General features: G+C 38.2%; 1 protein-coding gene across 50 annotated transcripts in view; it reads right to left on the reverse strand.

Moving 5' to 3' along the window:
* Positions 1-25,729, reverse strand: part of HDAC9 (histone deacetylase 9) — a 452,700-nt gene that overhangs the window by 211,968 nt on the left and 215,003 nt on the right. For 20 of the 50 annotated variants that reach the window (XR_015277469.1, XM_086854886.1, XM_086854870.1 and 17 more), the window contains 4 exons: positions 11,182-11,423; positions 10,084-10,234; positions 7,955-8,081; positions 5,940-6,061 (listed from right to left, as the gene is read on the reverse strand). Coding sequence is in view for 49 of the 50 variants with exons in the window: in XM_086854886.1 (XP_086711012.1) it covers positions 5,940-6,061; positions 7,955-8,081; positions 10,084-10,234; positions 11,182-11,423 (642 nt within the window). In the remaining variant the exon portion in view is untranslated. Of the gene's footprint in view, positions 1-5,939; positions 6,062-7,954; positions 8,082-10,083; positions 10,235-11,181; positions 11,424-22,245; positions 22,794-24,577; positions 24,668-25,729 lie in introns of those variants that run through there. The other 30 variants (XM_086854888.1, XM_086854879.1, XM_086854852.1 and 27 more) reach the window with 7 other exon arrangements.

Raw genomic sequence — 25,729 nt, forward strand, 5'->3', positions numbered from 1 at the left:
CCTGATATCAAACAGGACAGTCTCTACTCACTTCAAAGAGCCTCAAATTTTATATGCAGTATTTTGTAATTTATTTATCCAGAGTGAATAAGCTTTGATATACCCATTAAAAACATTCCACTTCATTTTCAATGGACATTATGTTCTTAAAATGCTTTAGATTTTTGGACTGCTCCCTCTTGCTTATCAAAGCGGTTTCTTTAGGTTCAAAGGTCAAAAAGGTGTCTAGTATCTGATTACTTGCTTATCAAAAAGTTATGCAAGTTACTTCTTAATGATAATTTATAAAGCATTTTTGAAAACATACACAGTGTAAGAAAACTTTCATGCACTCACATGAAGCAGAATGTCATAATTCAATTTTGGTTATACACTGGTCAGTAAAAGAACTAAGCCAGTATTTTGATCAAGATTACATAATTAGCTTAGTTATGAAAAAGAGTGGGTAGTGTCATGGAATAATTACTGGCAAAACAGAACATGACATATATACAGAGTGTTATTTTTTCTAGAAGAGAAAGACATTGAATCTGGAAACTGAGTAATTTTTTTACCCACTCACAAAAACTTGCTTTCTACAATTAAAAGTAAGTGTTAAATAAAACACATTAGAGGAACAGCCTTTGACTGATGGGAAGACTATGATGGTCTTCATGAGAATCATTCTGGTGATGACTGCTGTTGAGCCCTGGTGCAAGCCCTGGCAGCTTTCATGACACCAAAGCATGCCTACACAAGTTCTTTTCTCTTTGACAGTGTCATTGAGCCTACACTAGCACTCATTTTTCAGTTTTATTATGTCAAATAATTATCTCCTCTAAGCTGGGCTCTATTAGCATGACAAGACATCCCTCCTAAGCCCCAGCTTGGGAGGCTGCAGGGCTCTGGTGGACTGGAGACAAGAGCAGCCCTGCACAGCAGCTACAATCACATCACATTTCCTTGGAGCTGCTGGCTCCCAGGGCCTGGACACTGGTTTGGCTTGTTCATGACATGAATCCAGAAGCTTTGCCTCCACTCCACAACTCTGCAATTGCAAGTGGAAGCTTTTCTCTTTCTAAAACTTCCTATGGCTAATTACATGCTCTGAAGTTATTGATACTGAATTTGGGAAGGCTGAAAACGTTTGGTGATTAACGGGAAGAAGAGTCAAGGTCAGGGTACCTTCTCCTTCTCTCTGTGATTGATAAGTACTGACTTCTAGGCACATTACCTAGTCCAAATTTGTCAAGATGGCTCACCAACCCAGGAAAACAAGAACTCTGGAGAGGCAGAAATGCTTAGCATCCCTGGAAAATGGGATAAAATTAGGAGAATCATATGTTTGCCTCCTTTCCTTGCTTCAATAAACAAAGTGCCTCTCCCATTTATTGTGCTTGCTCATAAATTCAGAGAAAAATAGCACTTCTCTCCACTGAGCTGAACTTCTTCATTTTGGCAGACATGGTAATTGAGGGTTTGAGATACTCTAAGCCTTTTTTTTTAAATGAAAACCAAAGGAAATCCAGCTTTTTCATATACAGTTACATCACAAAAGATTGTTTTCCTAGAAAATGCAAACAGAAATAAAATTTGGTGGCACAGAAGAGGAAAGGAGAAAAACCTTCACACACTGATATTTTTGTTCTGATTTTCAACTGCTCCAGTAAATTACTGATTCACTAAGTGCACAAAGAATTGTAAGGAAATATTCTAATTAATTTTCTTTTCTTAAAAAATTACATCTGCTATGTTCTCATTCAGGAATCTTTCATTCTCATTTACACAAGGCCTACACTGTTATTCTATTGCCTAATCAGGTTAACTTAATATGGTTTTTATAGAGTGATCTTCATGGCTGTGTGAGACAGCCTTCTTCCTCTCTTTCATCACAATATTAAACAATCCTTCATCTCCTCTTTTTTCCTGTGTGAAATTACACAACTTCTCCCATCCAAGAAAGTTTGCAATTTTTATTAGCAAATACTATTTGCTATTAAAAAAAAGCCCCGTGCTATGTTTCCATTGAGTATGCTTCCAATTTTTGGAAGGTGAGCTACAAACATCTTCTCAAATTGTTATATTGTGAGAGATCTTCAGATCCCTAAGCACAATGCAAGTCATAAGCGTACAACTCCATCTGCAAAGAAAGATTCAACTGGCACAAAACCAAAATAAATAGAAATACTGATTGACATTCCCATTCTTCCATGATTGTGCTAAACTCAGGAGAGAAAAAAACAGTTCCTATTTGATATGATGATGTCCCCAGGAACTTCTTCCCCAAAAAACCAAAATATGTAACAAAATGCAGAAATTCCACCTACAGCAACATTTTTAAAAAGTATGCAGCTTTGGCCAGAGAGCTAATTCTTGCTGGAACTTACTGGCTTTTGCTGGTTTGTATCAACACTTGCATATAAAAAATAAAATTTTAAATGTGGAGAAAATGCAATTGTTAGGGCCATTTCCTAGAATTTCTGCATTTTGAAAAGATAAAAGAAAAAAAAATATTTGAAAAGATTTTCTACCCTGCCAAACCCATGTTGTTTAGTGTGGTTTTGTTAGTTTTACAGTAACCTCATAAAGAGGAGAATATTTTCCTGGACAGATAGTCACAGAATAGAGGAACTCAACAAGCAGAAGTTCCCCATATTAAATGATCAGATTTTCAAATGTACATGGCTCCCATCAGAGCTCTTAAAACAGTCAGTATGAATTTCCAAAGTGTTCAGTAATAGGGAGGTATTTTCAAACCTCTCTAGTAATTTAGACACATTAGTCTCATTGAAAGTTAATGAGCCATGTGCTGCTCATGCTTTTGGGTGCATTGAAGAAAACACTGTATCCATGGTGCAAGTTTTGGGGATTTTTAAAATTTAATCTTCTGCTGTTTATACTAAATTCTGCTTGTAGCTACAGATGTGTAGCTTCTCCTTATGGTGTATTTATCTATCCAGTGAAGCAATAGCACCCCTTGCTCTGCTCTTTTCAAAGTCTGTCAACACCAAGCATCTGAATGCAGCTGTGCAAAGAGTTGCATATCCTGGCCTCTAGCCCTTAGGACAGTCCCAATCCTCCATGCAGCTAAACTTTCTGAAGTCCACTGCTGACAACTTCTGCTGCATCTTGTACAGAAAGGAACAACCCACATGGCTGAGACTTGTTGAATAACCACAGTCACTGCACTAGGATGTTAACTCGGGTACCTAACTGTAAACACTGACAGTGCAAGACTTTGAAGTCTTTTCCTAGTTATTTAAGCATTCCATCATTCTAGATACTAGAAGAGTAAAAGCTGCAGAAAATATTTTCCATTCTTTTGGAATTAATTTTTAGAAGATTAAAAAGGAGATGCCACTTCAGAACTAATTAAGCAAAGATTAAATGGATTACTGAACAAGAAAGTAAGCAAGCAAAACCCATGATTTACAATGCCTGTGTGACACTTGATGTTCCCCCAGCCCTGAAAAACACATTAGGATGTCAGGGAAGAATCATTCAGCTTTGTTTCCCATTAAATCTGATCTCAGAGTACCTGATTCAATCAGAATTATCTTATGAGAGCGTTTTATCAACGTTGGAGAAGAGAAAGATACCTCTGTATCTTATATTACGAAGATTTTTTTAAAAAAAAGTAACCTAGAAAGCAAAACAAAGCTGCAATTAAAAGTCACAACAGGTATTTCTTTCTTAAGGAAATGAAAGGAATGTGAGGTCTGCTTTCATATGAATTGCTGACTTCACGCAGGTTCAGCACCACAGAGGGTTTGCCAGGAGCCAGTGGCAATAAGCGTTCATGGCCTAAAGGGAAGGAAAAGAGGTTCACCCCTCATGGCAAAGGTCAGATTTCTGCAGGCTTACAGCCTGTCCATATACATGAGTGTTCGTGGGACATCTTTGTCTAGTAAGGTCCCGTGAGGATGACACAGGCTCCACAATGTCCCCTCTGCCTGGAGGATGGCCCTACAGCCACCCAGATCAGTTTAGGGTCATTTGACTTGTGTCGACTTGGTTCCTGTTGCTTTTACACTCAACCTGATGAACAATCATTGAAAGCTTTGTGGGGATGTTGCTGAAGACTGGAATTAAACATCTCTAGTACACAGAGAGACTGAATGTGTAAACAGGATATTAACAGTTGCTATTTTCACGGATATGGAGAGATACCAAATATCCCCTGTTGGTAACATACAACATGCTGTACACTTCATTTATATTTGCTTATCAGAATCACTATGTCAATGTCATAGAAATGATTGTACTAATGATTATATTAGTATTTGTCTATTTGTTCTGTAGATATCTTTTCAGAGAGTCATCATGTCCTTTGTTCAATTTTGGAACTGATGCACTGCATGCCCAAATATTTGGAATAGCATATAGAAAACATCTGGATTTAATTATATTATAGTCCTCTTATGCAGACAATGGGAATTGAATTAAGGAATATTTTGAAACCCCCACAGAGATATAAAAGTATTAGCAGCTGCACGAGAACTTTACTGTTACAAAGTTTGAAAATGTTTTGTTTTACAGATCAACAGTCTGACACATCATAAATATCAATCATAATGTTTAAGATACATAAACATGGAAGAAAAATTGAAGCTTGCATTTCAAATACATGTAGATGAATTCACAGCATTTAGAAGACGTAGAATTTTGTTCTACAAAATGAAAATGTATAGTATATTGGCATAGAAAATATATGCTATCCAGTGGTATTAAGCAGAGAACCACATAAGGGTTTATTGTGATGAACAGCCCGAACAAGATTTTATAGAATCTTGTTATATTGCTACCATATAGCACAAAAAGTAATTCAGCTAGAATAAATTAGCATTCTGCTTTTCATGCTTCCATTCCTTTGAAAGTATTTGGGGATATAATATGAGCTTAGAGAGTCTGCCCCAAAGTATTAGATATAGGCTGGATTTTCTCTCTGAATGTATGCTGGTTCCAAATGCCAATTCTTTTTAAGTCAGTTTTGCAGTTAGTTTTCAATCTCCCAGTGGCTAAATCACATTCAAAGGCTGTTAGCACGGTAGGGGGTCAGACTTTCTCTCTGAACGTAACTATATCACTCAACAGCAGACTCATGCAATAAGCGATCCAATGTTTTCTTTTCCTTTTCCCCCCCTCCTCTGTCTCCCTGCATTCCTGGATACCAGTCACAGCACCAAGGTCCTGAGGCAACAGCCACATGGACTCCACCACCATTCTACTTTTCTTTGTGGTGCAGAAAAAGCTAAGTCTACAGTTCACCTGCTGTCAAGATAAAATATTCAATTGTTAGATCTTCCAAAATATTCTAAAACCATCAAAAGAACATTTTCTATGTGTCAGAAGACATGCAGATGTGTGTATAGGGACACAGCACAGTGCTGGTAACGCCAAGGTCACGGGTTCCATCCCTGTATGGGCCATTCACTTAAGTGTTGGACTCCACAATCCTTCTGGGTCTCTTCCACCTCAGAATATTCTGCCAGTCTGTGATAGGCACACAAACTCTGACAATCAATGACACAAAATTTAATACTCATCCAATTCCTCCTCTTTCCATGATTGCCTCTCAAAATGCCCTGAAAAACATTGTCTAAAAGCAGAATACCATCTGAAGATAGATACTGTATCTACCAAGCAGGGCAGAGAGAGTTATTAAAACCAGAAGAAAGGCAGAGAAAATAAAGATCCATGAAATGATGATCTGTTCAGAAACAAAATTTATCAGAACTGAAGCCTACACCAGCTGTCAGCACTGAGAAACACCGACTCTCAGTACCATGTGGCCAGGCTGACCTTGGAAATATGCAGTCTAGACCTTTGAACTCACTCATAGTATCACCTTGAACAGGATTTTTGGAGTGTGATATATGCCTTGTTGGTGGACAGCCTGGTCAAAATAAAGGGTGGGAGGATTTCTGGGCAAGGGGCTCGAATAAATGACGCTAACTCACCCGTTTTACGAAGTGGAAAATCATCCTTAGCATCCTGTGCTCCTGGTAAAGTGTATTTGTATGGTGGCGAGGCCCCACTCAGGGGTGGAGAGCTTTGATCCAGTGAGGTATGGTGGGCAGCCCTGCAGCACACACAGAGGTCACAAATTAGCTGTCACTGAGGTGACCAGCAGTAACTATCCACACATGTTGTACACGTCTCAGCTGTGTTTATGTTCTTGTTCGTCCAAGTGTGCGCAAACCACAGGCTCATGTAACCAATTTCACTCTTACAGTAAGTTATGGAACTCCTTGGGATTCCCAAAAACACATTTTTTGCACTCATTACAGAAGTCTCATAGGATAAGATTCATGTTGATCTACAGGCAGGGTCTACCACTAGCTTGGGGAACTGACCATTTCAGGTGGTTGCTTTTTAATATGAATCAGCTGACACACAGCAAAAGCTGTTTAAGGCTTGTTTATCACGTACGAATAGATGTATATTGATCAAGCCTTCCTTATTAAAATGTGGGGGATTTTCAGGGCACGAGGGCTTGTATAAAATAACCAGAAGTATTGAATTTTTATCTCTTGGATACCCCACTCCACTGAATTATTTAGTGGATGAGGTAAATGAAACCTTGACTTTGAGTTCAATTTGTAAATTTTGAGAGCATACCACTCTGCAGCACATAGCGCTCGTGACAGCAGAGAAGCTCCAAGCTGGAAGAGTGTTTTCTGACAGCTGCTGGATGAAAGAAACATTGTGTGCAGAGCTTTCTGAACAACCACATAGAAATTGCATCACTTGGCTCAGAAACAGGGGTTGTTTTTCTGGTTTTTTGAATGGGGGGAGTTTGCTTGATATTTCTAACTAGAGAGGGAAAGGAGAAAAACTTTCAAACTTTGTGTTTATCTAAACATAATTTTACTTGGCCTTTTACAGACTCTGCTTGTCTTTCCAACACAGTGCGGTTAATCAATAATATGTCTCTGTCATGAGAGGAAGTTCTACTTTTTGTAGTGTAGTAGAAGGCATCCTCTGTAGAGCTACTCATACTCAGTCATCTGAAGCTCAGATTATTAGCCCAGAAATCTTACATATTCAAGAGACTTTTTACACATTACTTGGAAGAAAAAAATGAATTTATTACTGTATCTCCACCAAACACAATGTAACTATATATTAAATAATTTTACCAAAAACTCTGGTTAGCTCAGAATGCAAACTCCAAGGGCCAACCTTCAGCAATCCTTTTTAAAAAGAATAAGTAAAAGACGGAAATCTAGTTTACCATATGCATTTCTGTTTGTCCTGTTAAAGGTCAATGCAGACATGACATTGAAATCTTTCAGAAGTGCAGACAGAATTCATTTTGTTGGATTCATTTATGTGGGGAATAAAAACTACAAAACTGTAAACTCTTAACATGTCAATAGACTGCTTGAAAGATTCAACAAAATCAAGTGCTTCCATGATCTAAGCAGATTCTTGTCAAGGCCAAGTTATCATAAGAATATGCAATTTGGATACTAAAAGCCATGAGTCAGAAAAGTTAGATGACCACTGTCTTTCTCAAAACCCTTGTGAATTACCAGCACCATTCAAGCAACTTCACTGGAAGCAAAGCAACATCTCTTCAAGAGGAAACGTTTTGTGATTGATTCAAAATCCAAGACAAACACAGTTGTTATAACTGCAAAAATTTAAGATACTTGGAAAAATGACAGGTATAGTTGTAAAACTTGTGATAGCAACAGCTATAATCACTACAGATGAAGGAGCTGAAATAAAACCAATTATACAGATTTTTGAGGGAGTCTTGTTCTGCATAGTTCTCATCTCACCACTGAACACTGAATACTCCTCAGTTCAACCAGAAATACAACACTTCTGGCTTTTCGCTAATCTTTGGGTTGAACTTCTGCCTTGCTCTGGAGGCAGACTCTCAACTCCCCTGCTGAAAAAGCATTCTGCCAAGTTTCAGCTGATACCTCAACGAGACAAGGAAGCAGCTTAATAGTGAACGTACGTGTACCAGAGCTTGGGGTGGCGGCTCATGGAATGATTCTTCCCATTTGCTGGAGAGTCTTTTGTAGCTGATTTACTTAACAGGAACTCTTGAAGTTTCTGCTTCACTTCTGTGCTGGCCACTGCCCCTAAGAAACACAAGAGTTAAATGCATCTTAGCTTTACTTTAAAAGAAGAATTACCGTTTTAAATAAAACAAACTCCAAAACAGAGTCTGTGCCTTATTGCTGGAAGTTTTGTAAACTATAAAAAAACTATTGGTGGAAAAAAGTCAAAATGAGATAGCATTTGGATTAAATGCTTCTCTGTGGAAGCCTGAAGCTGGCTGTGACCCAAAAATCCAGTGAAGTCATAAGGAATATTTCAACAGTAGATGAGGCCATTTATCCAGGGCCAGATGTAGCTAAAGAATTTAAATTATTTCCTGATAGTTCCCAACAATCCAAATACAAAACCAACAATGGAACTAAAAAGACAGTTACAAAAGGTCAGTTTGAGTTTTTAGTAATGAGTGTTTTTTTCTTTTAATAAAGTAATAGCAGAAACACAGCAAAAGTATCCACTCAACACTGTCTTGGTTATAAGCAGAACACTGCAGAAAGAGCCAGCAGTGAGGCTTTTAATTGGAGCCCCTTAAGGGCCTCTACCTGCGATGTCTGGCAGACAAGAGAGTGCATTTTGACCTCTCTTGGTGGCTAGCTCAACAAAGAGCAAAAAGTAGAGCATGTCATTGTAAGGTTAAACTGCCAATTCAAGCTTGCAGCATGGGACATGCTTTTTTACTCATAGCCAAAATAGTGTTCATTAAGGAAAAAAGAAGTATGAAAACAAAAAAACTTTTGCTTTTCCATAACCAGTGATAAGAAAAAGGCATGAAACCCCATTTCTTTCCAAGTTGCAGCTCTAAGGCATTTTTGATACTCTTTGGTTACCCAACCCTGACACACCACAGCTGAGATGCTGAGTATGTCCCATGTGATCTACTGCCCATACCTCTCTTCCATGCTTTCCTCATTAAGTAGATCATCACCACCAACAAACTGGGCCTGTTACATCCTGAACAGCAACCCAGCAAGCTCAAATTGAGAAGGGAACCATTGAGGTCACATCTCTGCTCTTCCTCTGGCAGGAACACCGATAAAGCCCAACTGTTCATATGGAGACTGAATTTTTTTATGCTACATAGAAGAACCTTTTGTTCCTGCAGTTTCTACACCCTCACATTTCTAGGTCAGTAAGATGGAAATTTCTTTATGGGATCATTGTTCTTCGAAGTACTAGAAGCACCATGGACACCTTAATTTCTAAAGGCTGTGACATGGTACACCTACAGCTGTTGAAGTGGTATCTTTTTCCACCCAGGGGAAAAAAAAGCTCTTTACTGCTTCGGTCTTTGTCAGTTAATTCTTGTCTCATTTAGTAGGGCAAGTAACAGTACCTGTTTGTGGCAGCTTCATTTTGAGTATCTTCACACTGTACTTCAACCTGATTTTCAAAATGACCTCACTAAAGAGAATTATTTGTATCTGTCTCCCTCTAGTGAGCATCAAATCTTAACAAACCTTCATAGTTGTGTTCTTTATAGCTATATATGAGCTAGAAATAACTCTTGGTTTTGCCTCATGAAATGTCATCAAGAACAAACACAAGACAGTTTGAAAAAGTCCTAGAAAAATATTTAGAAGGCTCATACTAAGATATTCTTAAATATTTAATTTTATTTTCAGTCTTGAAACAATGCTCAGCAACTAATTTAATTTTCTGCTGTTTCCTAGTGCTTTCTGTATTGAGAAATAAGCTCTTCATAAAGTTCTCATGTGAGGCTTTATACTTTCAAATTTCCTCATTTTTTTTATACAAAGAGCTTGACTCTTGAGATGCATATATACAAGTCTGTCAAACTGTGCTTTCCTGCAGTTTTCCAAGTCTGCACACAAACCAGAAATGTGTTTCTGTGGGTGCAGTGGGTGGCCCTGCCCTTCTCAAAGCACAGTCTTGACTTCTCGACCTGCGTATTTCACACAGGAACAGGCTTCCTTCAGGTTCCTGTTCATAGTTCATTTTGGCTGGGAGAATGCAAAGGGGAATAGACTTGTTTCTTATTAGGATTCATGGTACATTGGCTCTTACTTTCTCGTCCTCTTTCTTTGCCTCGGAGGGGAGGAAGCTGTTGCTCCCTGCGATGCCTCTCCAGTTCCTGCTCCTGTCTTTGCTGCTCCAGTTTCTGCTCTTTTTCAAGGAGTTCTTGTTGTTGTTTAATGGCTAGGAGTTCCTGTTGTAACTTGCACAGAACAAAAAGACATGAGAAAGTGCAGTTTGTAGTGTTTTCTAGGTCAGTCCTGGTTAAAACAATTCCCTTGAGTTACCAAGGATCAGTGCTTGTTTTTATGCTTACACTTCTTTTCATCTCTTAACTGACTTTTAAGCAGCACAGTGCATTACTGGCTGTCACCAAATTGAAATCTAGTGTCAGGTAGCAGCCTGCTGCTCTGGTTTCACTTCTTTCTCTTTTGGCAAAGATGCTTGGAAACTTCACGTTGTTCCTTGCCTGTGCATCACTCAACTCTGGTTGCAGTGCTCTGATGCATTTGTCAGCTCCGTCAAGTGGAAGCTTAGCACAGCAGCACAATGGCAAGTAGATAAGAAGGAAAAATGAAAGGAAAGGCAAGATCATAAATTCCCAGTCAAAATCCATTATAGCAATCCTGCCACAGTGCATGCAAGCCCATAAATAATTTTCTTTTTGTACTATATGAGGCAGCTCAGAGAAGAGTGAAAACACAACATCATCAGGGCCTGCCTCCGTTTTACAAATGCGAATATTGTACACTTGCCTATCAATTTGATTTGTAGTTACAAAGTCAAACAGTAGCTGAAAAAAGCAGTCTTTTAATATACTAAAAACAGTAAAAAAAAAAAAAAAAAAGCCATATTGAAGTTCAGCTGAAAATGCAGGTTGCAAAATAGGTAGCTCGATTTTTTGTGGATGCGGTGGCTTCATGGGCTTGATGATTCTCATAGTACTGCCTTGGTCTGCTGTGAGCAAGTCACTCATAGGTGCCAGCAGTTTTGCTTTGAAAGGTCTTTATCATACAAATACAGAGAAAAGAGCACTCAAAAACCATCTCTCAGTCACAGCAAACCTTTCAGGCATGTTCCCTTTTCCGTGTCTGCTTAAGCATATTCATTTTGCAGATAAAGTAAAGGATAAATGAAAAATGTTGCTACCTTAATGTGCTCCTGGAGCTGGGCCTGATGCTGGCGGGTCAGGTTTTCATGCTGCTTCTGGAACTCTGCAATGAGCAGTTGTTTCTGTATTTGCTGCTGCTGCTGGATCAGGAGCAGCTCTTGCTGTAGCTGCTTTTCGCGCATAATCGGGTCCACCATGGGAACCATCATCCTGAGATCCGTCCGCAGGTCTAACGGTGAGATAGGCTCCAGGCCCACGGGAACCTCCGACTTCACATCCACTGTGGGAAGAAAACAGCAAAACATACACATTAAATAAAACAGGAGAAGGAGAACAGGGAGCATTCCTATGGGAAAAAGACCTGCTTCACGCAGAGACTGTTTCAATGTACAGACCTTTCAAAACATTTAATGCAATCTAAGCTGTATGCAAACTTCAGCACCTCCTTTCCACACTCTGCAGAAATACTCCCAGATTAATATTCTGCTAAACAGGTTAACACACAACCCAGCTCTTAAACCATGTCATAGCCCAATGGAGCAATATTTAGTGAAAATCTCCTAGGCCCTATTGATGCTACACAATAAACACTCTGGGCACTTCCTCAGCGTAAGATTAAGGCCCTGCAGTTCCATTGCACTGCAAGAGACTTTTCAAAGCTAGGGTGTAGATTTTCTGAGGACAGTGTTACACATGAAAACCCACTCAGTGCTACATGGCTACTGCATATAAATATACCTGCCATAAACAAAGGAATAACATAAGGTGGGGAAATAATCTGATACACAAAATGAGAACTTTAAATACAGCTTTTGGAAAAGTAACCACCGTGCATAGCACACAATATATGGCTTGTAAAAAAATGAATTATTTCAATTTGTTGTAGCAATGCTACAAATTCTTAATCCAGCAATTAAGTACTTAATGGACGATTTATTTTCTGTATTTTCCATCTCATAATTTAAATCAAAGGGACTAAAAGGAGACAGAACAGAGAGTTTTGATAATTTTCATTATAATACTTGTAAAGTTCTGGTTTTCACATCAAGTGAAGAGAGTGAGTGTAACTTTATCTGTCTCAAAAGAACAAAAGACTAACAAGCAGCATATCTACAAGAGGAAAATAAATAGTAGCTGAAGGTCTCTGCTAAAGCCCAGCAGTTCTGATTCCATCCACAAGAGGACAGTGAAACACAAACACATCCACTCCAGTTCCCATTCCTCCACTATCTTCATTGGAAAATAAGATTATTAACTGAAAACAAACATGCTGTCGGAAATGACTGGGGAACGAGATTTTAAGCATATTTTCTCCTTTTTCTCTGCTGCAGCTGTATTTGTTTCCAAGGGAAAAAACAAATGAAACAGAAATATTCTAGTAAGCAGAGACAGCAAAACTGAAGCAGTAGAAGTTGAAACTGCAGCAAATGGAGAGGACTGAATTCTAACTGTATGATCGGTAGTATCTAATAAAATATATTAGTAAAAGATTTAATAAAAATAAGAGAAAAGGCACCAAATCTTTTCTACTGATCACACTTTTTCATTCCCAATATTCTGAAAACTTCTGGGCCCTTTTTTTTTTTTTAAAAAATCTTAATAACTGTGATTGTAAACCTCAGAGCATAATTTAGCTTCTTAACCCGCTATCCCAACAGAATGATTGCGTCTAAGTGCTTACTTTTGTTCTGAGACTAATCACTAAATTATAAAAAATCACCTTTAACTTACAAAAACTACTCTTGATTATAAATAATTGCCACCGACCAAGAGAAACGGACAGGCAAACCCCCAGCCTTTCATCCCATTTATTCAGCAGCAATCCACATTCCATTTGTCTAGACTAAATATAGCTGCGTTTATACAAGAAATCAATAGTGCTTGCAGAGAGCCGAGCAAAGACATGAATATTTCATCAAACCCGGAGAGAAATGGCAATCAGCAAACTGACAGCAAAGCGTGTAGGCTGACTGGCCCGCCAGATAAGTCTCCTCTACTTGGACAATGGCTCATTGCCTACAAGTCACAATCTTATCATCAGCACTCTTCTATTTTTAACATTAATTGCATTGTAGGTGACAAAGGTTTATCATGTTTAAAAGGGAGAGATGGATTTTCTTACATCTTCTATGACAGGATAATAAGCCTTACTAGGAGCAGTAACTGGAGCTCAGCACACCCTGCAGGGTCTGGTTCACAATAGTGTTTGCAAACTGAGCCCCGCAGGGTTTGGTTCACAATAGTGTTTGCAAACTGAACCCTGCAGCTTATTTTGCAGATACTGCTGAAAATCAACCTCTACAGATCTGCATGGTGACTCAGGCTGATTATTCTTCCCATCTTAGACCAGCATCCCATTTCTTCATTTTCAGAGAAGGAAGCATGAGGGGAGGCCTTCAGACTTTTTTAACAATAGAAATTTCCTTTCACTATTAGTAAAATCTGCAACTGAAACCAGGCTCAGTTTGGTAAGCTACATGCTTTCTAGAATTTGGACACACTCAAATAATAAATCTGGAGTATCTACTTCATCAAGTTGACCTTAACCTCATTCGTTAATTTGGGGAAAAACAAATATTAGGGTAGTTCTAGACTTGAATCCACAGAAATCAATCAAATAATATTTAATTCAATTTCAGTGCCAATGTTTACCAACAAACAAGGACAGCATTTATTTGCTGGCATAAATATTGCTAACAGTAAGGGTACCACCAATACTTCTAATAACTGCTGACACAGCAAATATTAACTTCTAGGGGTAATTACTGTCTTTGAACTAAGTTAGCTGGGCCTCATCCATGAAATTATTCTAAACAAGTAACTATTAAGATCACCAGTCAAACTGAATGGTTTGTTACTGTCTGTTTCACAGTCCTAATGCCACAGGCCATTTACATTCTCACTTATTACTAGCTGACAAGAGACAAAGCAGCTCTGTGGGTCAGTGTAAAAAATGTGTAATGGAGCAGACAATCAGTCTTTAAAAGCTTTGACTTTTAGCTGAAGCATCTTCCTCTCATCACCACACCACTGCAATTTTAAGTCTCTGGAGAGCAAAGTTGATGCAGAATGTTTACTCTCATGGGGACTTTTTATATTTTTTAACCCCCTGTACACAGATATATGTATATATATATATTCTACAGGTAAAAAAATAATGCTCTAACTTCAACTTCAAACATCACAAGGAGCAGTGGGATGCAGGATCTAAGTAACAGGATTCATAAAAATATTAGACAAAGAAGGAAAGGGATGGATAATGAAAGCAAATGTTAATCAGAGGCTTTATTAATAAAGGTTAACTTCACATATTCTTCAGGATTTTCATATCACCAATGGAGAAAAGCTGTAGCAGGCGCAGTTCAGACCCTCTCCTCACTCTCTCCACTGCAGTCCACAGCAGATCCTTCCCAACAGCTCTGCCAACTACAGAGCAAGCCTGGGATTCCTCTCTGAGGTTAAATAAAGACAAACTCTCTGAGCTCATGTCAGCCGCAGTGAATACAACAGTAGGCTGCAGAATATTAACTAAAAACGTTACTGAAAGCTCAGTGATTACAGGAAATATGCCAAAATTTGAGTAGAAAAATATTTAATTTTCAGTTACAACACATTGCAAAAGGCATATGTATTTATTTTTCCTATAAATACTCAATTGCCTTTATCTTGAAACGTAACAACAAAAATAGTCTCAGAAGAGTGTCCATATCAATTATACTCCATAGATGGCACTTCCCACAGGGCTTTTGAAATTCTGTGGAAAGAAAATAAGACACTTGAAAAATGGCATTCTTGCTGAGTGATTTAGATGCTTGGAGCATGTGTAAAAAGAGGTAAAGGAGCTTGGTTTAACCCTCAGGCTTTGCATTTTGAAACCATTCCTTACAATGGGAACACTGAACAACTGTTAAGTCTTCCACTAAGAGATGGCATTTCAATCTCAGTTTCTGGTGACTGGTTTCAATTCCTGATGTATTAGAAACACAAATCTTCCAAATCACAAATGCTAAAGGAAAACATCAGAAAATAAAGCAGCCCACTTTCTTACCACCATCTCCCAAGAGGGGCAATCTTCTTTTTTTGTTGGCAGTTACCTTTCTTGGCAGACATTTTTGCCACCTTTAAATCCAGGAACTGAAATAAGGGATTCTGACATCAGCTGAACAGTCGTCATTCCTGATTTGAGATGCAATCGTGAAGAATTCTAGTAGACTTTCTTATAGACCATCTTGTCTAGTACATGCATGATTCTCACATAAGAGGAACTGCTGGGACTGCAGGGATCCAAGTTAACCTTTTCCCAAAGGAATGTCTCAGTTACACTTTTGGGCTGGGACAGCAAAAAAAGCTGTTGATAGAAACAGGGCATGAAGCTGGTGAGCCTCATGCTTCAAGGCAGACATATAGAGGAAGCAGTTAAGGTTTGTGAAGTGAACAAGGAGGACTATAGAAGTTTGAACATTAAAACTAAATTAAAACTACATCTCACAAAAGACAGATGACAAATTTCTCCAACCAGCAGTATTAGGTAATAAAAACATATTCCTGAAAACACACAAAACCCAACTAAAGTCTAGAAGAACCAGTATGCAAAGAAATGGCCACACCTTACCCCAGAAAGCATCTTGGTGAAGTGTTACAAAGAAAAGAGGATGAGAGTTTATACCAGTGCTACTCTTTGGAGCTCTGCTCTACAGAGAGCCCAAAGTTATTATTAACTTGTACAGTACTTTTCATAGTTTTCATATGCTTTTCATAAAATGAAAACAAACCAGAATAATTTTGCACATTTTAGTGTAAAGGAAACTGGCTCCATTTGGCTTCTTCATACAAAGAAAGTAAAAGCCCTCCCGTTTTGCAGAATTAGCCATCAGTCAGTTATGACATAGTCAGAGCACTAAGGAATTTATAGAAAAGAGCCCTAAATGCTGACAAGAGTGGAAGATTCATCTCCTCACCAATAAAGGTAATATTTTATACTCTAAGAAGAGAATACTTTAAGATATTAAATTATACAATAATTTACAATTTAAACCTAGATTTTTTTTTAACCAGATTTATGTGCCAACTCATGAAGGACTTGAAAAGCACCAATACCTGAAAAGCTGTAACAGCATCTTTGAAGCAGATTGGGAAAAAAAAAATCTCAGAAATGACTGAAAAGATGAAATGCCGTAGGAGGTTTAAAGTTGCAGGAATAAGGAGGAGAGGGTAAGAGGGAAATTTTGGCAGCCATGTGAACCACAAAGTAACTGGCAGGAGATGGGACAGAGTAGGATTGGCCAGGCAATAAGACATGAGCAGAGGATGAAACACAGGAAAAGGAGTTAAATTTCTGCTCTAAGAGGCTCCATTAGAGGGACACTGCTCACTCTGTAATCTAAGAGCAGCCCTGGCACAGTGATTAGGTGGCAGTGAGGCCACAGTGTAAATAAGGAGCTAACACAGGAGCGACATGTCCATGGTGAGGATGCTGGGAAATTAAGCGAGCAAAGTGGTTTTGGATAGCCATGACTAAAGAGGACTGAGACTGGCAGGAAAACTGCCACAGCAATTGTTCAGTGTTCAAGAGTGCAGAAAATGTCCTAATCTGGAGCCTGTTCCCTGGAGGAGAGGCTGCTGGCAGCTTCCTGGGGGAAGCAGTGCCACAGCAAGACCTGCGTGGCAGATGGCAGGAGCGAGAAGCTGAAACGTTAAGAATAACTAGTGACATCAGAAGGACAAGTCAGATGATCAATAAACTGTGAAAGGTTAGGTTACCTCCCGTGGGATGCTTTTATCATTTCAGCTCTGGTAGCTAAAGTCTTGTACCTCAATTCCCAGCTGGCATAATCGGTCATTCCTCTGTTAGCTTCAATGTAGGTAAAGCTTCTTTATGCCACCTGAGAAGCTAGATGCAGAGCCTCTCTCAAGAGAACTGGGATGAAAGAAGACAGCCTTCAGAGCATCTCATTTTAGCATGGGGACAAAAGTACCCCGATTTAGGATGACACTTATAAAACTTTTTTGCAATATATAAAATCAGCAGCTTCTTTCTCCACTCTCTCAATTATGCTAGACAGTGCATCAAACTGAAAAAAGTGTCACCTAGATTTCACTGAATATTATTAAGTATTTTTGATTCATGATTTATCCTCAGTCTTACACTGGATTTTGGTTGTCACAGACAAGGAAAGCACAAAAACTGCAAATGAAAATGGAAAGTGTCTTTCAAACATAGCACAGTGACTTTTTTGGCAGCTAAGTATTCGGCTGCACTTTGCAGTTTTAAAACTTCCTCACTTGGAAAAGAAAAAATGCAAGAAATTAAGACACATTTCAGAAGAGAAAAAGTATTTTCCAGTTATTTTCTTGGGTTACCTCTCAGGAGTCAGTAATTATTTGAAAAAGTACTGTCACTGAATTAGAAGTGTAAGTGAACTGTCAAACTTGATGAGGCACTCAATTCAGTTTATAGTATTAAGGAGAAGTGTAATAAGTTAAACTAGAAAAGTATTCCCCTTTGTTAAAAAAAAAGGGATCTTATCATGATTATACCTTTTTTCCTATTTCTTTTAAGTGTTTGCATACATGTCATAATGAGAAGTAAAATAAATGCAAACAGTGATCTGGGCTTTGATTTACCATACTCTTATTTCCCCAGGGCCTGGAAAGGAAGCTCAGACAACCACAAACTTCTAAAATATCAGTGAGAGGCCTTGAAATACCAACACTGAAGTTACAGTTAGCTGGCTTTTGTAAAAAATCAAAGGCTTTATTATATTGATTTACTAAAATCAGATTCCTTCTCTCCAAATAGGCTTTTGAGTCAAATACTCATAACAAGCACAAACATAAATGCCATCTAATTTGTTATCGCCAGAAAGTTTTTAAATGTTACAGTGTTTGCTGTTTCTTCGATACTGAATACACGAGTGAAAGTTCCACTTACGAGCCAGACAGAGTTCATTCAAATATCAGGCCAACCACTTCTATCGCAGGAATAAAGGCAAATGTGCCCAGTAAATCACAACAGAACATGAAACACTTTTAAACTCAAACCTGGGATGATCTGTTATCAAGAAATCCAAGCTGAGCTATATTTGAGCTTCTGAGTTACTTTATTTATATTTCACCTAGGAGAACCCTTACATACACGTTTCTCTACACCCATCAGCACACAGGCGTATCTTCACTTTCCAGAATAAGCCTTTTTGATATAAGGAACATGAATACCCTAAATTCTAGATACTACTGCTGCAGGCAAGATAAGAAAAGGACAAAGATAAATGCACATAGACTTAAAATGTATAATTTCTATGTAACTTTAGTCTTGGTTCCAAAATCTATGACATACTGATGATTCCATTAGGTAATGATAATAAATCAGAGTTAGTTATGGCATCAGGTTAACTATTTAGACAATGTGTCTTCTGTGTGGTATCCATGCACAGAAAAGTGTCAGGGAAGAATGTAAAGCAGCATTCTATAAAACAGATGTGGATCTTCTGTGCACAAATCAGTACCACCGATAGTGAGAACCCCGCGAAGATGCCAACTCAGGTTTGATTTGGTGGCAGCACCACTTACTGGGTACAGAAAATTTAGCTACAATGTCTCCAAGTCAGCAAGTACCAGCTTATCAGTATCTTCCAGTCACTTCAATAAAAACATAACTAATTAAATTGAAAGTGTGACATAATTGTGTCTGTGCACTTGCATACATACATAATTCTTGCATCATATCCTGAAATGCTAAGAAAAGTCATGGAGCAGACACGACACAAAGCGTTCCTCCCACCTCTCTTTTTAAAACAGGTACAATGATTGATGCCACATGAGAAAGGCAACATGTTTGTAATTGTATGGATATAATTGCACATAAAAAGACAGCATACCAGGTCCCCCAGGTTGCTACAGATGACTGAGAGGGCACCATGGAGGGTTCTAGAGACCTGCAGTCTTTGCCTCAGCACCGATCCAGAGGCAATACGAGACTGCTGCAAAGGGTACCAAATAAATCCAGAACTTAGGATTTTCACTTACTTTTCTTTCATCTCCTCTCCACCCGTGAATGCTGCAGGCACATTTGTGACATTGCTGAGCTTACACCTGCTGAATAATTCACAGCAGTGGAGCTACCACTATTCTAATCCCAAGGTGATGACAGAGACAGAGGAGGGGGGAAAAAGCTCTTCCTTGAAGTAAGAGCATCAAAACAGCTAACATTTGGGCATGCCAGCAGGTATGTCCTGAAGTACCAGAGGGCAGCATGCTCCAAACAAATAAGACAGTGGGTGGAGGTTTGCTGAAAGAGTATCCCCAAATAGCATTGCTATTTCAGGGGTGTGACAGCCAGGGCTCCAAACAGAACCCTTGGAAGGCAAGATGTAGGGCAAATCTTTCAAGGAACTGTTGGCAACTTTGCTTTTTAAGGAAAAAAAGATGACTGACCCCAAAAATGCACTGAAAACAGTATCTTCCAATTCCTTTTGTTGTTGTTGTTGTTGTAGAAGTATGTGCTCCCCTAAACACTACAATAATTAGGGGTATGGTTTTTCTCTTTTTTACTGCATAGCAAAAACTAGCACTTACACTTCTTAGTAACTTCTTAGGCTTACAACCTGTCCATTATACCCAGGAAATCAAGAAAGACCTTCTATTATTATTCCAGTGTTTCTTACAAATATTTATGGAACATCCTGATCTTGGACAAGCATTGGGCTAAAAATGACATTGATCCTAAGCACAGAAAGAAACCTCCCCCAGAGGAGGGGAAAAATCCGACAGGAGGATATTAATGCCTTTTAAAGAATCTTTCTAATGAGATAGTAAATGTCATGCCAGTTGGAAAGTGGCAACACAATATTACTTACAGCGCTAGTTCAGAAATAAAGCTCTTATGTGGTCTTTGCAGAATTAACAGTTGCAGATGTTTATGAGCAAAAATGCATTTGTTTGTATTATACATTTTTTCCTATCCTGCTCCCCTTTGCACCACATTGCCTTGAACTGCAGCACACTCATGGGACTTTCTCTCCCTCTGCTCACATAAAACACTGAGCATATTTGCACAGGGACTGAAACAAAATGAACAGATAACACTAAATTGCTGGCATGCTGCTTCTCAGAAGTCATCCTGCCAGATTACTGATACCTAGCAGCAGAAAAGTTGACAACGTTCATAGAGAAAGCACTGCGGGTAAGGCAGGGCAAATGAATGGAAAAGACGAGGTCCCAGTGATGATTTCCAAGCAAAGGAAAGGTAGGGTTTATTAGATGGTGGCAATCAGTCAGGAGGGACAGAGTCTGAAAAGCAGAAATGCTAATACAGCTGATGGGAATTTTAGGCATCAGTCAAGCCCCAAAGTTGGATAATGAGTCAGTAGGCAGAGAAGACAGGCTGCTCTACATAAAGTTAAGGAGGACCTTCTGAGGAAGGTCCCTCTCAGCTTGATGGAAGTGCTGTGAAGGTTTTAAAGACCTTCATCCAATTTATTTTCTGCTGCAGACAGAATATGTCTTTCAGGAAATAACCTTGACTACCATACAGATGGACTCGTTTCCATTACTGAGACCTTACATAAGGCAGGCACTCCAGTAAAAGAGATTACATAAAATATACAAAAAGCACTATGAACTCACAAGCAAGGAAATGCCAATCTTCTAGGATGCTTTCTTATATTTTTGTCTCATTAATGTGAAGAAAGTTGTGGTTTTGTATAGATCCAAACCATAATAATTTGCAGTAAGTAATCACAAAAGATCTCTCTTATATCTTGTCATTTGGGATTTGGGGGAATTACTTGAAAAACTGAGACAGATATCTCAGGTTCAGAGCTGTAATCCAAATATTGAAGAATTATTCCTTTTATACTAAAAGGGTGTCTTGGCAAAGATAAACTCTTAGATGTTTATTTTTAAAATCAAATAAATTTTGATTTTAAAATTTAAACTGAAAAAAAAAATCCCAAGCTAGGTATAAAAGGCTTTGTTCATGTAATCATGTGACACACTTAGCATCATTACTATCACACTACTTATCTAAATAGCACCTTTCCAATTTTTTTCATTTTTCACCACAGTAAATGATTTCAAGCCTGCTTTGTCCATATCTGTGTTTACTTTTTTTGACAATCTAGTTTGATTTCTTGAAAAAGGGCTGTAAATCTCTTCTTGAAATTCAAAACAGCAATACTAACCTACCACTAATGCTACATTGTATGAGAGCAAGAAAACTATTTTTCTGGTTTTTCATAATGATGTAACACTAAACTTAGAAAATATTATTTGTGATTTGTGTTCTCCAGAATGGAGGGGTCTCTGAAAGGCTCTCTTTGGAATGCAGAGACCTGGTTTCAACCACCAGAGGGAGTCAATTTGATGTTTCAGGAAGATACAAAATCAGAATGAACAGAAAAAACACTAAGAACAGATTTTAATCCAGATTTATCTAGATACCAAACATAATGAAAATAAAGTTTAATTAGGGTTCTTTTCAGTAAGATAAGAAAATCACCTTTTTCACTTCAAGTGCTCATTAACAAAATTCTTACCAGTGTACTTTACACTAAGTATACTTATATGACTTCAGATTAACAAAATTTTAAAGAATAAAAATATAATAGTTTACATAAGAACAATACTTACAATTTCTATGCAAGCTACTACTCTTAAGTGAGAGACATTGCTGAATTCAAAAGTCTTTTTACCAGCTGTAAATATAGCAGATTTTCTTCAGTTTATTTATGGTTCAGTCAACTCAATCAGTAAGTAGAGTTATGGATTTATTATTGTGAGTACAGGAAACAGACATTTCTCCTAACTCTGACATACATTTGCTTTTGTAAGTTTTAAGAACTGGACAAGCAAACTATAGAAATTATTAAGATGACAGCAACTTTCTCAGTACATTAGCTGAAGATATTTTCTGTGATTATTATTCTAAATAAACATTGAAAAAAAATGGTTCTGCATTCTGCAATACTCCAGGCACTAATATAATGCTTCTAAATATTCATCTGTGATGTCAAAGAAACAACAGACATTGAAAATTTCTAAGCAACTCTGATGGCATTTAGCAAGTGCAGTTCAGGAAACTGAAAAAAGCCGAAAGTTATTACCCATTTTTGGTTTTCCACATTTCAGCAGGTCCATTTTTTGTACTAGTGGGTTGGCTTTTTCTCTCTTCATCTCATCTGATACGTAGAAAGTCAGTAGGCATTTCTTCAGTTTCAAATGAGAGAGTCTTTCTCAGTTAAGTTTTGCAAGAAATTAAATTTCCTACTAAGAAGTCTACAAAAATCAGTAGGAACTCATCTCAAATTTCAGACTCAAGTTTTAGAAACCCACAGACCAGGCCTGGAACAGGCACAGTAGACTAATGGAGTCAAGCACTAGAAATTGCTTTTCGAGAAACTCTCTGGGTCCTTTGAGAATCTTAGCATAATCATTTAAATAAATCCTAGTCATATGGAAACTTCCACCTCCACTTGACACATTAATCACTCAGAGCAGAAGTTCCCTCTCACCAGACCTAAGATGAGCAACTCTCAGCACATTTAGTCCTATTGACTGAGCTTTTGAACTTGGCTGGAAACATCATTACAAGAAGTTAAAATTCTGCAATACAAGAGGCAACTTGCAAGTAAGTGTTTAAGTTCTGCATTCTAAGCAGAACTTTTTGTGATCAATGAGCTGGCATTCCACGTTAAGGAATTATTGCATCATTATAATAGTCATAATAGCATTATTAAGGACCAGGAGAAAAAGGCAGCACAACTAATTGAAGGTTTGCCATGGAGAAGCTCTAGTACTAATTTTAAAGTAAAGCACTGAGAGTAGTCTTGTTACCATAAAGAATTTATTAATATGTTTGCTTTGACATAAGAAAAACTGGAATCTAGCCTGAATCATCCTCATCAAGGTTCTACCCTCATCAAGGTACTGCAGAAGGCTGCACTAGCTGCAGCATATCTTAAGTTCTTCTATTCAGAAAAACGGGGTTTTTTTCTCAGAAATGTGAGAAGTCTTCCTGACTCCTTCCCTTCTTATGGTTTTTATATTTGTGCCATGCACACTTATGCTGCTAAGAAACCGGAGCTTATTTTGGCAAATGAGGTTATTTTCACTAATTTTTAGATGTGCTTGTGTTTGTCTTTTTCCCCTTAATTAGGATTTGATAGAGCATACCTGAACTGAAATTTCTGCACTGCTATGGATTTCGCAATAGCCAGCCTTGGCCAAGCAGTCTCTCTGCTGACTGTAAAGTTCAAGTAATTAAATGAATGCTGAGACCATGGTAGCATCCATAAAGCATGTTTTACACCATGTCCTAGGAGCTGAAGGTGATGAATACACCCCATGAAGCAGACTTCCCCCAGCTTAACAGCATAAACCACCACACCCCAGAACCTACACAAAACCTACACAATCACTAGCTCCTCATCACCGCAGACAGAAGCACTCTGCAGAAAGTATGGGAATAGCAGGGGCTGGACATAGCATATCTAGGGACAGAATGACCAAGTGTCAGCCCAGCTGCAGGAAAGGATGTCTGGAAATGCAGCCAATGGAGTTTCTGATTTCACTCTGTCAATTGAGAGCTATGCACCTGAGGAAACACCTCAGAGAAAAGCTGATACCCAGTGCTTTCACTTTCTCCACAAATCAGTCACAAAGTGACCAACAGATGCTCTTGGTTTAGAAAGAGCTAACTTAAGCACCCATAAAATTCCATTTCATTTCTAATCACATCTACATCTGCCAGGCAAAAAAAAAAAGAAACTGAAGTTGCTATTCAACACACCTGTAAAAAAAGATTCTGACCTTAAATGCCTTTTGAATACAGTTAAAATGATGGCTCAACTTCTACAACATAGATGATTTAAAAAACAGTATATAATCTTTCTTAAGAAATGTGACAACAACCAAATATCACAGTCCATTATCATCTTTAATCATCCATTCCTAGAATTTGTGCCATCTTTTGTAGAGTTTACTCCACCTCATCCTAGAGAACATTCTGGTAGAGAGTTGAGAAATATGTCTTTTTCTGAAATAAACGTTACTTGGTTCTAAGAATTTGCACAATTCACTTCCTTAGCTCTTCCTTGACAATGTCTATTTAGAAGAGATCTATTTATTCCTCACCACATTTCACGGTTCCTGTTGCTAAATGAGAATCATATCAACAAAGGGTAGAAAGACACAAACATGACTAAAGAAACCAAGGCTGTTTTTTCTAATGTAGGTACAGTGGTGTTCCCAGAGGGGAAAAAATTCCAAACCCTTCAAAGATGGGCCTCAATGCAATTCACCTGTCAAGACCTTCTGATCTTGCTGAAAAAGAGCTAAGTATAAAGGTGTTTATGATAAAATGAGTAATTGTAGATAAATGTACTACACTATAAATCATTTCCAATTTATTGTTCATAAATAAAGGTTAAAACTGACCTTCTTCCAAGAAAGAGATCTGTAACTATTTCATGATAAATGATTGTCTGTTCACCGTTATTGTCACATTGGATTACAAGCACTTCCTTCCTGTAATACAGTGGACATCATGTTAAAGTAATTTCAAGATGATATACGGTATTTTCTAAAAAAACCCCAGTGGAGTGAAAGGAATCCACTTTCCACAAATTCACTCTGTGCATAGTTATTTCTCTTGTCTCATTATTTTCTGCTTAAACTAAATTACCTACATCCTTTTTCATACTGCAATATTTTCAGGGAAAAAACCCTAAAATACATAGAAACCTGCCTAAAGAATATGAAGATCACAGCACAGACAGTAAAAAGAGCAATGGAACTGTGGAAAAAGCTCCAGCCAAACACAACCATATTTAAGGAGATCATGTAGCGAAATTCAGATTTTTTTCTGTGTGCTTTGAACAGATGGTGTGTATTTGCTCCTTCCCATGCACTTTATAAGCTCTTCACCATCGTCTCCAGGTACTACTTTTGACTGTGGAGCATTTGGTAGTGCCTCCTCCCGCTGTGACACTTCACTGGTAGGGTCACTGAAACAGGGGTATCCCTTGGCATGGGCATGCAGGGCTGTTCTGATCCCTTCCCCACAGCTTCCTTTCCCACAGTAGGCTACCCAGTATTCCAAGGCACAGCCTGAACCAGTATAAACTTCCTGTAAAATGCCTGTGGTTCCATTCCTCAGCCCAGTCTAGGGCACCAGGGACTGACCACAGCCTCCTGAGTACAGATGTATCAACAGGCCACTGAGTAAAATGATTAATGTATTGAAATACCTGTATTTGCTAGCACAGCATGTTCTTGACTATTTTCTTAGGCTTTTTGGAATCTGTAGCTTTCAATGCCATAAAAGATTAGAATAAAACACAACCCACGAAGGTTTCTTCTCAAAACACTTTTTTAGCCACAACATGAACTTCACTGCATCCCTGTGTGCCATTAAAGTGAGTAATCTACTTGAAAGCAGTATTAATTGAATAGCATCTTGAAAAAGGGAAAGCCTTGAAATTTTGTTCCAATTAGATATTTTGTGAAACTACATATACTTTTATATTGATCTTAATTTTAATATTTATTTTATTTTACTATTAAAACATGCTACAGTTTATTCAAAAA

Source organism: Cyanistes caeruleus, chromosome 1 (assembly GCF_971803275.1).
Source record: "Cyanistes caeruleus chromosome 1, bCyaCae1.hap1.1, whole genome shotgun sequence".
NCBI lineage: Eukaryota > Metazoa > Chordata > Aves > Passeriformes > Paridae > Cyanistes > Cyanistes caeruleus.